This window comes from Falco naumanni, chromosome 10 (assembly GCF_017639655.2).
Source record: "Falco naumanni isolate bFalNau1 chromosome 10, bFalNau1.pat, whole genome shotgun sequence".
Lineage (NCBI taxonomy): Eukaryota > Metazoa > Chordata > Aves > Falconiformes > Falconidae > Falco > Falco naumanni.
In genome coordinates, this window is record NC_054063.1 from 35,218,625 (window position 1) to 35,232,226 (window position 13,602).

The following is a 13,602-nucleotide window of genomic DNA, read 5'->3' on the forward strand; positions in this document are numbered from 1 at the left end:
CTGGGAGTCCTCGGGCGGACGGGGCTGATGCATCATCTCTCCTGCAGGCGCAACCACCAGCGCGCCATGGACTCCATGCAGGCCACGCTGGATGCAGAAGCCCGGGCTAAGAATGAGGCCGTCCGGCTGAGGAAGAAGATGGAGGGAGACCTGAACGAGATGGAGATCCAGCTGAGCCACGCCAACCGTCAGGCTGCCGAGTTCCAGAAACTGGGTCGCCAGCTCCAGGCCCAGATCAAGGTTGGGCGGCTGCGGGTGGGGCAGATCCAGCACTGTCCCTGCTGCCAGCCCTGGCTCCCTCCTGTCCCCACTGACCCCTTGCTGCCTGGCAGGACCTGCAAATCGAGTTGGATGACACTCAGCGCCACAACGACGACCTGAAGGAGCAGGCGGCTGCCCTGGAGCGCCGCAACAACCTGCTGCTGGCGGAGGTGGAGGAGCTGCGGGCAGCGCTGGAGCAGGCGGAGAGGAGCAGGAAGCTGGCGGAGCAGGAGCTGCTGGAGGCCACCGAGAGGGTCAACCTGCTCCACTCCCAGGTGAGTGACCACCCTGTCCAGTGTCTCTGCTGGCCCTGGAGAGCCAGGAGCATGGCTGGTAGTGGGGTCACAGTGAACAGCCAGTTCCTGTGACACTGGACCCGCTCTGTCCACAGAACACGGGCCTGATCAACCAGAAGAAGAAGCTGGAGACAGACATCTCACAGCTGAGCAGTGAAGTGGAGGATGCAGTGCAGGAGTGCCGCAACGCTGAGGAGAAGGCGAAGAAGGCTATCACGGATGTGAGTGTGGTGTGGGCTGCGCTGTATGGTTCAGCAAGCGTGCCCAGCACCCTGGGGGGGGGGAGTGGGAGGATAGGGTCTCAGAACTTCTTCGTTAAGCCCCTGTGTCTGGCAGGGCTGCCTGGCCTTGGGGTGATGCCTCTGTGCTCTTGACCTTGCAGGCTGCCATGATGGCAGAGGAGTTGAAGAAGGAGCAGGACACGAGTGCCCACCTGGAGCGGATGAAGAAGAACATGGAGCAGACCATCAAGGACCTGCAGATGCGCCTGGACGAAGCGGAGCAGATTGCTCTCAAGGGGGGCAAGAAGCAGATCCAGAAGCTGGAGGCCAGGGTGAGGAGGCAGGGGCAGACCCCTGGCTGTCCCCCCAGGAGCTGGCTCCTGGTGCTGCCGTAGCCCCTGTGGCACCAGGCTTTGGGGCACCATCCCTCTGGGGTCAGGCTGTGTCACGGGGGGACCGTGGGGCAGTGAGGGACAGTCCCGGAGGATCTGCAAGCCTGGGCCTGGCTCCCAGCATTTGCTTGGAGTGGCTTAGCCTCTGCTGTGGCTTCTCTGGGCTGGGAAGGTGGCCTCAGCTGGGGCTGGGGCCAGGGAGCAGGGCACCGAGCTGGCCTTTACCCACCTGCAGGTGCGGGAGCTGGAAGGAGAGCTGGATACGGAGCAGAAGAAGATGGCTGAAGCCCAGAAGGGCATTCGCAAGTACGAGCGGAGGATCAAGGAACTGAGCTACCAGGTACAGCAGCACCGTCACAGCGCCCTGGCCCAGCTCCCCCTGCGCTCAGCCTCTTGCATTACCCAGTAACCCCCATGGCAAGCCTGGTGCAGCCCAGCCCCCGCTTGTCCCGGGCTCTGCGGGGACCAGCAAGGGCAGGACAGGCTTCTCCCTGCCACAACGTCCCCCCTGCTCTGTGTCCTGCCCGTTCCCAGCACCTCCTGAGCTGGGTGCTGGGACACCAAGGGGGCACCAGGGGACTGGGTTGGTGCTGTGTGTGTGTGGCGGGCTCCAGCAGCACTGGGGCTCTTGGATGAAGGTATCGGGGTCTGCTGGGGTCCTGCTAACGGAGCTGGGGCACTTGCAGGCTGAGGAAGACCGGAAGAACCTGACACGGATGCAGGACCTGATCGACAAGCTGCAGAGCAAGGTCAAGAGCTACAAGCGCCAGTTTGAGGAGGCGGTAAGTGCCTGTCCCCACTGCTGCCCTGCTGGGGACGAGGACAGGGTGGCCCTTCCCCGGGGCTGCGCGTGACGGCTTCAAGGGGCCGTGGGGCTGACACGGGGAGCCCGCAGCCTGGTGCCCCGGCTGCGCCCCACGCGCCCGCCTTTCCCCGTGCAGGAGCAGCAGGCCAACTCCAACCTGGTGAAGTACCGCAAGGTGCAGCACGAGCTGGATGATGCGGAGGAGCGTGCCGACATCGCCGAGACGCAGGTCAACAAGCTGCGCGCCCGCACCAGGGAGGTCATCGCCTCCAAGGTAAGCCCACCCAGCCGCGGGAGCCAGAGGGCCGGCTGCAGGGGCGCAGCCTGCCCGGCACGCTGTGGCGCTGCCATCCCCACCAGGACGAAGGGTGGCAGAGCGCTCCCTGCGCCGGGCCCGGGCTCTCACCACAGCCCTTCTGGTTTTTTTGCCAGCACGAGTAGTAGCTGCCCTGCCCCGTCTCGGCTGCCCGCCGCAGGTTGGAGGCAAACGGCTGCAACAGCCGCTGCCAGCTTTGCACCGCGTGAATAAACGTGAATAATCTGCCAGGACTCGCTCCGCTCTGTCTGCAGAGGGTAACCAGGGCCCGGCCTCTGCGGCGGGGGCCGGGGGGGCAAGCCGGGCTCTGGGGAGAGAGCTTGAAGCCAGGCAGGGGCAGGAGGGCGGCTGCCGCAGCTTGCTCCAGGCTTTAGGAAAAGAGCCTTTTCCTCCCCCTCCCCCCAAAACACCGCGGCCCCGCAGCTGGAGGGGAGCAGCACAGCCCTCACCCCATCGCTGCTCCTGGGGGAGCACCAAGAGCCCGGACCGCAGGGCGAGGGGCGGTGGCAAAGGGACGGCAAAGAAAGACACCTCCACTCGTTTCTTTAAAATAGATTTCTTTAATAGTTTCCATTTAATACGTTTGTAGTTAGTAAATTGGCATTAATCTGGGCAGCACGAACCTCAGCAATCCACGGGGACAGTGCAGACTTCCAGAAGTATTTGTTAGCGACAGGGGTCCCGCCTCAGCCCCCCTCCCGGCGCGCAGCTGCTGCAACCTCTGCCCAAGCCAGCGAGCTCTGCCCAGCGCCTTCCTCCCCTGCTCTCCATAAATAAGACAAAACAAGGATGAAGGACGGAGCTGTCTGGTCCCTCTCAAAATGAGATTCTTGAGGCATCTGGCGTGGACAGACGAGCCCACGGGACTGTGGTCCCCAGTTAAAATTTGCCTGCGCCCCTCTGCACACTCGCGCCCTTCCCCTGGCGCCCAGCGCGCTCCCGCCGTAGTTTCTCTGCGCCCTGCGCCAGCCCAGCCGCCTCCAGCGGGCCGGGGTACAGGAGTGACCCCGCTCCCACGGGGGACCCCCACGGCCAGAAGGCGGCTGCGCTCAGCCCCACGCAGCTGCGCCCCACAGCCGGCCCCTAACTGTACCTTGCACAGACACGGGATGTGAGTGAGATCTGCGGTTGATAGCAGCAATCACTGGATGCACCAATTAACTAGACTATGGAAAAGGCATCCCTTAACTTAAAAGCTTTTTAATTTGAAGCATTTATTTTAAGTGTACATCTATTACAGTTAAGAAGAAGCAAAGATACACCAAAAACACAAATACCCAAGAACAAAAAAAGTACAGATGAGAAAGAAATTAGCTCCAGGGAGGTAGGGGGCAGGGTGAGGGTGACCTGATGAAGAACAGAGAGTTGCAGCTGCCCCAGCACGGAGCTCCCCGACACAAGGGCTGCGACCAGGGTAACCTCACTGGAGCGGGGCAGAGGCTGCTCAGGGGATTCAGCCCCCCAGGGAGGGATGCCAGCATCGCCAGGAGCTCCTGCAAGGCTCCAGGTTTATGCACAAGCTCAGCAGCTCTGACCACCCTGCAAGCAAAGTACTGACTGCAAGTCCAGAGCAGGACAAAGTGTGAGATAAGCGAGAGGGGTGACCTTCAGAGAGCAAGTCCTGCACCTGGGGCTGGAAGCCTCATGCACTCATCCAGGCCCCAGCGCAGGGAGCCTCAGAGGGGGTTTCATTCTGCTGGCAATGATTAGAGACAAAACGCTACAGCTCTGGGACATCCTCGCCACCAGTCCCTCTCCAGAGCCTGGACAGAGCTGAAAGTCAAGTCATCTCATCAAATAAGTTAAGAAAATTTAAAAAAATGCAGATGCATGTTTCAAAGAAAATTGGTTTCTTTTAGCTGGAGCTGCAAGACTTTTTTTTTTTTTTTTTTTAACTTAAATGCAGTGGCTCAGGACTTCAGGCTGTATTTAATTCCTAGGAATCTGACTGTCTTGGAGCAATACAATTAACACTGGTGAGCAGGCAGGGCACGTGCAGGTTTGGCAATCAGCACTGCCAAAACCAGATTCCCCCTTTCCCAACATATCCTACAAAGTTACTTTCACCCAGGAGTGTTTATTCCCAGCATTTAACACATTCTGATTAAAATAGATTCAGGAAAAAACTGACATCTCCAGTAAATATTGCACTTCAAGATTAATGTGTGTGTTGATATTAAGGACTGAAAGCAGAGACTGACATAAGACTTCCAGGCATAGCAGGTTAGCGTCAAGAGCAATGGTCCTGAAAAGGATTTTAAAACCAGATTAGTTACCCAAGAAGGGACAAGCTGCAAGTTTAAAAAATTAGTACATTTTAATGCTAGCGCTCTGTGAAAAAGCCAACCCCTGTTGCAATTCCACCACTGCCGAAATGTCTCTGTTCTCCGCAGCATTGTAAAACACCTTCAGGTGGGAAGGATCTGCAGGAAAGACAGCAGGAGCAGAGGTTCTCTCCTAACGCACAAACAGACAAGATTTAGTACCAAATGATCCAAAAGTAGATGGTAAAGAGGTGACTGGAGCTAGGGCTCTCAGGAATTAAAACCACACACACACGCACACACACACTCACACTCTAGCCAACCCTAAACCCCTGATTCCAAACCCCAACAGAACAGTTACACCTGAAGGGAGTCCTCGTGGTGGCTCTGCACATGGCTGGTGTGTCAGGGTCCCAGTCAGACTGGCTCCTTGGACCTCACTTTGGAGGGCAATTTCTGTGCTTTTTGACTTGCTAATTCTGGTAGCCGTGAAAGAGAGCCACAGTTAAATTGGCACATACAGAGTATCCTCATCTGTCAGCAAAAACATCTCTGACCAGCCGTGCTGGACTAGAAGAGAGGAAAAAATAAAGAGGCTGGTTTTTGCAGGTGATTATTTTTATCCCAGAACAACTGGAAGATACATCCCTGAATGTGCTGCCCAGTGAGCTTTCAAAGTCTCATCCGTTACAGATCAGAGATGGGGACCGGGAGGGGGCTGGGGTTTTGACAATGCAGTAACGCTCCACGGTTCCAAGCCGCACACGCACACACACACTACACAGCGTATCCCTGAAAATCCACGGGCTGCGAGGTACCCTCCAAGCGCTGTCCATCAGAAGCCAGAGCGAAGAATTACTCCTCAGAAAAGTCTCTGTCAATGTCCATATATGCCTCGTCGATGTAGCTAACTATGGCACAGGGGGATGTCCGGTCTGGACTGAGCAGTATAGATACAGTCTCTTTCCAGTAGGTAAAACTAATACAAGAGCTCTGTGGGAAGAGAAGAGGCTGGTTAGCACGGTCCACAGGCACCAACACGCAGCAGAAGACACACCCCAAAGGCATTCAGAGGAGGGAACTGAAAATTGCTTCCTATTCAGCCTGGCTTCCCCAACCACGCAGTTTAACACCTCCGATTCACCGCTCAGCCCGCCCTCCCTGGGGCACGGAGCAGAAGGGCTGGGTGGGTGCTGGACCACCTGCACCTTCCACGACCAGCCTCCCACGATCCAGCTACGGGCAGGGACTCCCAGCACCCGTGGGTACCACAGCCCTGCTAAGAGCAGCGCGGGGTGACCAGCACCCCAGCAAGCCTGTGCGGGGCAGCAGGCAGGGCTGCCCGCCAGCGGGGCACACACACAAGCCCAAACTTCTCCTTCACTGTCTGATCCAAACACAAACTGGGACACTGCGGTGCTGCAGACCAAGCCAGTGCTGGCAGCAGCTCCCACTCCTGGGGAAGACACAAAGACACCGCACCCTCCCTGCTCGCGCCCCTCCTCCATCATTCTCTTAAGGCCGAAAGGCCTCTCCGGCAGCCCTACACCACATCACGTATTACTCAAAGCCATTACGCACCAGACAACTATTCAATTCCACCCCACGAGTGGCCCAAGACACAATAAGCACTGCCGTGTGTGCACAGCACAACACAACCTTGACACGCAGCAGTGGCCAAGAGCTTTGGCCTTGGCAGCGTCTCCCCTCCACCGCCCGGCAGCCCAGCGCACTGTGGGCGCATCAACCCACGGCACGAAAGCTGCGACACAGCGCCCGGCTGCTGCAGGGCTCGCACCACCCTGCTGCTCCCCGGGTCCAGCTGGCCCAGTCCAGCACTGACCCAAGCAGGCAGAGTGCTGGGCTAGACGAGGCTGAGAAAAACATTACAAGCCTGCACCGTTCAGTGACGCTTCTTCCTCCATCATGCCCCTTTCTGGGAATCGAAGCCCCCTATTCTATTTTAACTACTTCCCAAGCCGTAATACTGCTCCTCTTCAGGTACCTCGTCTACAGCAGGCTGCCTGCCCTGCGCTCAAACCACAGCCGCGGGGCTGTGCACTGCAGCGTACGGGCACACCAAAGAAGGGCTTTTCCATAAACACGTTAAAAACCTGTTAAAGCTGCCACCTAGCCACTGAAAAGCCAAGGAAGAAACCTGTGCAACCTCACTTCAGACTTCTACAGCCTATACAAGGGAGCTGCCTTCTCGTCATGGGTCACTTCTTTATCTTGCCAGAGCCCAAGGCAGACCAGCTCCGGAGTGGAAACTTGCAGGCTGCTTTGCACAGGCAGCTGCCTTTCCCCTAGCAGCTACATCAGGTACTTTTCCTACAGTTTGCCACACCAGGAAGAGAGGGAACAGTCTGGTTAAGGTGCTAACTAGTCTGGGAGCTGGATTCTGTCCTGCCTCTACACCCCTGTGCAGGGTTGGCCATCACCAGCCCTGTCCCTCACACCCACTCAGCATCAGCAAGTCTCACTTCTGTGCACCAGAGCCAAGACCTAAGGTCTTGTCTGCAAGGAATCCCAGCTACCTTGTAGTAGCGTGACTGCTTGTAGAAGGGACCGTTACTGGGTGAGATGGTGTGAAAAACACTACAGAAAGTTACACTGGGGGCACAACTTGCTTCCTTCATTCCTTTCGCAACCTCTCACCTTCCCATTTTGGTTAGGTGACTAGTAGATATTGCTATGATGGAATTCTTGCTATGGTAAGAGGTTCACATACATTTTCTAAGCAGGTGCTGTCTTTATCCTTGTTGAGGTAATGCTGTTGCCAGAATCGCAGGAGACTGTGGAAGTTGTTCAGGATGAAGCCTGGGTATTTTTCTGTATATTCCATCTGTTGCAAAGTGCGCAGGTAAAAAGGTAGCTTTTCTTTCCTTCGGGCCAGCATTAGGATAACTAAACTTGTGTTCAAACAGCTGACATTTTCCTAAAAGTAAAAATGACTCTAGGTCAAAAAAAAGAAAAACCAAAAACAACAAAAAAAAGCCCAAATCAAGACATCTGTTGTACACGTCCTTACAAAATGTGCTTGTGGTAAGCATGCAGTGGAGGTGCTCCTACACGTACCAAGAAAGAAGGGACGCAGGTCTCCTCAAGATAAGCCACATTGCTCCCCGCTCCCAGCCCAGTTCATCACTACACAGTATCAGCAAGGTAACGAAAAAGTTACCGTCAGCTCCTTACCTGTGTAAGTGTCTGTACATGAATAATATTAATGAGACGGAAAAGAAAGGACATTCTCATGGACATCTGGGACATATATGATAACAGGCGGCACTCTGACAGGACTTCTGCGACTGCAGCAAGAGGAAAAAGACAATCATCAGGTGCTTAAAGTTCAGACGCATCGGTCCAAGTAATACAGCAGTGAGAACTGGTGCTCAGACTGCAGCAACAAGCCTGCAGGGTGGCATTTCCCTGTTTAAACTCAACATTTTCAAATCCCAGGCTTAAGATAACCACTCTCACCACAAACACCACCACCCCCAACCCTCACTTCTTATTCTTTACCTTTAGCATCAGACTGATTCTCAAATCGGTCCAGGGACAGTGTAATGCAGCGAACAAGCATGTTTGAGTCAACCAATGAACTGTTGATCTGATTTAAAAATATCTGGAACTAAAGAGAAATATGTTTCAGTGTTGCATTAAAAAACAAACCAAAAAATTCATCCTACATGAACACTCACAAATGAGGTCTGACCGAACAGCATTTCATACCCTTTTCAGAAAGGGTATGACCAAGAAGTGTACTGAATCAATTATTCTGTTGGCACAAGGGGAACCCAAGTAGGAAGAGCTATAAGCAGGGTTTGGCAAGTAGGACAACAGTTAGCGTTCTCCAGATTTTCGACACGGAAAGAGTACAATTCTTGAAGGTTATTGGAGAAACCGCACCTTGAATTCTGAGCACGAGCACCTAAAACATGCATTTCACCAGCATAAGGCTTCACAGATGTGGACAATTTCCCCTTCCCTTCAGAAACAGAAGTTTGGTTCTGCATACCAACACACTCAGGGTCAGGGGAGGTTTAGACTGGATATTAGGAAAAAATTCTGCACCAAAACCAGTGGCCAAGCACTGGCACGGGCTGCCCAGGGAGGTGGTGGAGTCCCCACCCCTGGGGGTGTTTAAAACACGCGCGGATGCGGTGCCTGGGGACATGGGTCAGCGGTGGGCTTGGCAGTGCTGGGGTAACGGCTGGACTCTATGATCTCAAGGGTCTTTTCCAACCTGAACGATTCTGTAATTCTATGATTACTTTTATGTTATCTCTAACAAGCATAAGAGGAGAGAGATATACACTCCCAGCCCGGCCTCATCCAATCCAAGCCAACACTGGCACTGAGGGCTGACCAAAGGATCCCTGGAGCAAGTACCTTAAAAACATTACGGAACAGAAAAAATGCCAAAGCCCCGGCACCACTAAAATCTCTTTTGAAGCTGTTTCACTTCAATGAGACCAAGATTTTATACACTATTTATTCTGAAAGAGGGAGACAAGACAGCATGGCTGCTGGCCTCTGTAGCTCCTCCAGTTCTGTTTTTCTACACTTATTTTGTACAAGCAGACAGTGCCAGGGACGAATACAGTGAGGGAATCATACAGAATGAGAGTTACAAAAGTTATAGATCAATAAATGGGAAGTGCACACAAAGTATAAAAATGGATTCTCTAGAACGTGTGACTTCATTTACCAGAAAACAACCTGAAATTAAATACATCTTTCATTAAATACATCTCTGCTTCTATTCTCCCAAGGTCTGGCAGATCTAACAGCAATCAGGGAGAACTGACAGTAACATAAGCAAGAGTATAAGGTCATTCAAAACCTACCCAGCAGTTGATGCTATATACACAAAGTGCACAAGAGCATGAAACCACTCTGCGTAGAGTGCTGCCCATTCCTGATCTACATATACAACTAAGTTTTACAGGTAATTGTATCAGCCATGACTTGTTAAAATGTTTGCAAGTTCGAACAGCATCAAAGGTAAGATAGGTCTTTACGCAGTATCAAATATTAATGAGTATTTTAAATTACATCCATGAAGACACCCCTCACCCCCTCCAGCTCCAGTAAGATTTTTTGGAGCCTGTCTCAATGTGCACAACTACAGCTTAACCCAAGCCCCAGTGACTTCACAGGAAATGTTCTACCATTTTTGAGCCCTGACCTTCGACCTGCCTAATCACATAACAGGGCAATGTTTTCTGAACAGCTCAGCGCTTGCTGACTCAGAACAGCTGGGAGCACTTCTGAAAACACGAGTGTATGCAGCAACATACATGCTTGTGAAAAGACTTTGGCAGCTCACTCCTCAGTCTGTACCGTGCACCAAGCTCAATAATCACACCAAAATCAGCAAATGAATCAGAGTTTTAGTGCTACGTTTGGTTATAAGAGCATGTAATTTGACCCACTGGGGACAGCTTTTACAAATATTTACCTTCTCATCTGTGTTGATGTACTTGTTGAACCTCTTGAACGCATCAATATTGAATTTCATCAGTTCTCCCAGAAGGTCAAAGTAACTCTGAAGCACATCTCGTGACTTGCACTCACTATCAACAATGCAGTACAGAATATGCTGGCAAGGGAGGAAAACATGTTATTGCCACAGTTTAACCCAAGCCAGCCGACAGCATAGACTGATCTAATCACAATTTCAAACATTTATCTGCAGGTTTAGTTCTTAGATGACAGAACTGAAGACAATGATTCAGATGTGTCTTCTGATAAATTAACTTCCCAGTGATGCCGGCTCTACAACTGACCACCCCACACCTGGTTGCCACAAGCAGAATTCACAAATACTTCTCAAAAATTGCCCTACTCCCAGTGAATATTTAATACGGCATTTTTACCCCCTTTTGAATTCATTACAGATAAATCCTTTTGGATTGCTATGGAGACACATTACAGAGGAAGTCTGACATATACTTCATTACCTCCAGGAGTCCTCTCTTTAGCAGGAACATCTGGTCTGCATAGGAGGTGGTGCCTCGCAGAAAACTTTCAACTGCCCTTGCCTGCCAAAACCTGAGAAATAGAAGAAATGAGGTTTTAATTTTGGAACAAAGGGAGTATTTTATCACAACTATAATTTAAATCAAATTTTGTCATCTGCTTCCTTCAATCTGAGTATGTTGATCCTGTAGAAAAATCACTGACTGTAGAGAGTCTGAGGTCCAATGCAAGCTTTGGCATTCTCCCTCACCTGCACTACCACGATAGCCAAGTGCAACAAAGCCAGATCTTTTCACAGTTTACGATTTTCAATTATTTTCAGCTGCTAGAAGCTGTATGAAAACAAACCAACTTCCCAATCAATTCAAAAAGGCATGTTACAGTGCAAAGTGAACCCACCTGAAGGAGGATTCAGCTGGTTCCTTCTTCATGACCTGAAGCAGTCTGGTCAACAAACCTCTTTTCCCATCACAGACAAGACTCCTAAAGCACATGAAGAAATTACAGCATGAGTGGAAGGGCTGGCAAGCGCTGTAATCTTGTAGAACACCAAATCCAGCCTCTTCTCCAGAGCTTTTAATGATCAAAATCCCAGCATTAAATACACAGTACAAACATATTCATTAACTTTTATTACTAGTTCTACCAGTGGAAGAGTTCTCCTGCCTGCCTTTGGTAAACATCTGCAATATCTGCAACGTGACTTCCAAATAAATCCTAAAGAAAAATTATTCATTTTCTCTCAAAATTTTAATGATTTCAGAAATACCAATTCACAGCTTGTAGGAATTAAGGGATAAAGAAAAAATATATATAAGACATTTAAGCTTCGGAATGAAAGAGAGACAATGCCATTTTGCCCAAGAAATGTAAAGGAAGTTCTAAGTTCCATTTAGGAGGCAGAACGGAGTACGGAAACCTACATACTACATGACTTAGCTGCCTTCTGTACGTAGTAGTAAAAGTATAGAGGCTGTGGAACTACAGTAAGCTTGTGCAGAAGCAATGCCTTGATCTCATGTATCAAGAAAAGCAACATGGCAACAAAATGCCAAGGATGAAAAAGAAACCAAGTTTAGGCCAGAAACGGAGCAATGCTGCCTGCCTGGCTGCACAAACCATCCTGCAGAGAGAGAGTAAGATGCTCCAAGTGGCGCTCTTCTACTCAAAACACACCCCAGCATGCACATTCAGCAGATGCAGGTTAACAACCTACTGCATCGGAATCTTTGCTGGGTACCAACAGCCAGCTGACAAAGCCCTTGTGGGAAGTGGTTTTCTTGCAGCACAATAGCCTGCTCTTACGAACACTCAAGAGAAATAAGGAACTTGGCAGGTTGGAAAAAGCTGTTTATACCCTTGATCTGCTTCCTTTCAGTGTCTTTCCTAAGAGGGTGAGTTTTCCCCTCTAAATACTTACTCCTTTTTGAGCAAAGCCAAAAAGGTACCTGTGCTTAGAAGAAAAGGATCGAGTAATACAGACACCATTTCTTCCCAATTAGGCACAGTATTACGATAATAATTATAATCTAGAAATCCTCTTAGCGAATTCCCTTTTGAAGTGAGGTAAATCTGCTCTGTGCAGACCAAGCCTCTGCTGGTAACTCTGGGAGTATCCTGATAACTAAATTCTGCAAACAGTGTTTCACCGTTGTGTGGTTTGTACATCAGAATCACATATTAAAGAGCTTATTAAATCAAAATAGTCAATCTAGCGGATACAGAATCTCTAGTGGCTTTTTTTGAGTAAGTGGTTTAACGTGTTAATCTAATTTAGCTTATTCTAGTTATTAGCTGCTCTTAAAATAAAGACTCTGAGCAGATACACTTAGATCTGTTTATGCAGACTGCAAATGGACATTACGTGTGCACAGACTGCTCCTAAATCTCAATACTAAGATTTATTAGCAGCAGCAATTCATGCATTACAGGGATCCCAGTTTACCTTTCAGGTCTGTCTGCGATGCCTGCAGTGAGAAGGGCCAGGCAGACAGGCAGACCTAGCACATCATAATGAAGTCTAGGCCATGAACTCAACCCCCCCAATTTTAGGTTGCTTTTGTTTTTAAAATGTCTTACTCTGACCACAAGCATGCTTTAGATTTGCTAAGGACCATGAATATTGTACAAACCTAGACAACTCCCACTAAAACACGTCACTGAAATCAAAGCAAGCGTGGTGGGCAGAAGAACCTCAAGACAGGTGACATCAAACCTCCCAAATAAGTGCCTGCAAAATGCTAGAAGCTGCTGACCTAAACGCTCTATCCCTACTCACCTGTCTGTGTTGACAACTGCATCAACTTCAGGGATGTTGGCTTTATGGGAGATTGCACTCAGCTCATTAAGTTCTTGGCTATTTAAAAGGAGATACTTGTTCCTAAAGCAAGACAGTTGGGGAGTAGGGGAGAAAAATATGATTAATTTAAAGAAGCAGACAAACGTGCAATTCCACAAAGAGTAAAGCTACGCGCCTGTGAGGGCTGCACGACTAGGCAATCAGCTTTCGCCTCTCTAGCTCTTCACAGCCACGTACACTCCACTCCCCTCCACCACAGCATGCTCCCAAGGTACCCAGCTAGCTGCTGTTTTGTAAACCTCCAAAATTAACAAATGCAAGTTTCAGCACTGACCAGCTTTTGAGGTCGTGGTTTTTTTGCTGACCTGTTCAGAACCTTATAGTTTGTTTTGTAAATATTTGCTTGTGGACACTCGCTCAGCAACATTTTGTTGCATTTCAGAAGACTTAAACAGGAAACTTTTTCACAGCTTCCTACAGTTTTCTCTGCCTTATAGTGACCATGCTCTCTAATCAGTAATAAATCTCGGAAAGCAGAAACTGCAAAAAGAATACTTGATCATCCTGGTATTCCATTACTCTGAGCAAACTGTTTACTCTGGAAATATTTTAAAATTTCATGAAATGCAGAAATCAGAAAAGAAATGCATATAAACCCCAAGGAATCTGCTTGAAATTGTTTATCAAATACTGAGCTTTTCATAATGAAAATCAATTCATTTATCTATAAAGTAAATTAAATGCAGAACAAGTCTGACAAAGT

General features: G+C 50.0%; 2 protein-coding genes across 5 annotated transcripts in view; one reads left to right on the plus strand and one right to left on the minus strand.

The window, feature by feature from the left end:
- MYH7B (myosin heavy chain 7B) overlaps window positions 1–2,524 on the plus strand; it is a 28,676-nt gene extending 26,152 nt beyond the window's left edge. The window contains exons 35-42 of the mRNA XM_040609254.1: window positions 48–240; window positions 333–536; window positions 653–778; window positions 940–1,110; window positions 1,406–1,510; window positions 1,857–1,952; window positions 2,112–2,249; window positions 2,408–2,524. Coding sequence (XP_040465188.1) covers window positions 48–240; window positions 333–536; window positions 653–778; window positions 940–1,110; window positions 1,406–1,510; window positions 1,857–1,952; window positions 2,112–2,249; window positions 2,408–2,416 — 1,042 coding nt within the window. The 3' untranslated portion in view covers window positions 2,417–2,524. The remainder of the gene's footprint in view (window positions 1–47; window positions 241–332; window positions 537–652; window positions 779–939; window positions 1,111–1,405; window positions 1,511–1,856; window positions 1,953–2,111; window positions 2,250–2,407) is intronic.
- A 951-nt stretch (window positions 2,525–3,475) lies between these two features.
- Window positions 3,476–13,602, minus strand: part of LOC121095004 (transient receptor potential cation channel subfamily C member 4 associated protein) — a 38,679-nt gene continuing 28,552 nt past the window's right edge. For all 4 annotated transcript variants that reach the window (XM_040609258.1, XM_040609255.1, XM_040609256.1 and 1 more), the window contains 8 exons: window positions 12,819–12,920; window positions 10,940–11,023; window positions 10,522–10,612; window positions 10,020–10,160; window positions 8,078–8,186; window positions 7,751–7,863; window positions 7,287–7,493; window positions 3,476–5,548 (listed from right to left, as the gene is read on the minus strand). In XM_040609258.1, coding sequence (XP_040465192.1) covers window positions 5,411–5,548; window positions 7,287–7,493; window positions 7,751–7,863; window positions 8,078–8,186; window positions 10,020–10,160; window positions 10,522–10,612; window positions 10,940–11,023; window positions 12,819–12,920 — 985 coding nt within the window. In that variant the 3' untranslated portion in view covers window positions 3,476–5,410. The remainder of the gene's footprint in view (window positions 5,549–7,286; window positions 7,494–7,750; window positions 7,864–8,077; window positions 8,187–10,019; window positions 10,161–10,521; window positions 10,613–10,939; window positions 11,024–12,818; window positions 12,921–13,602) is intronic.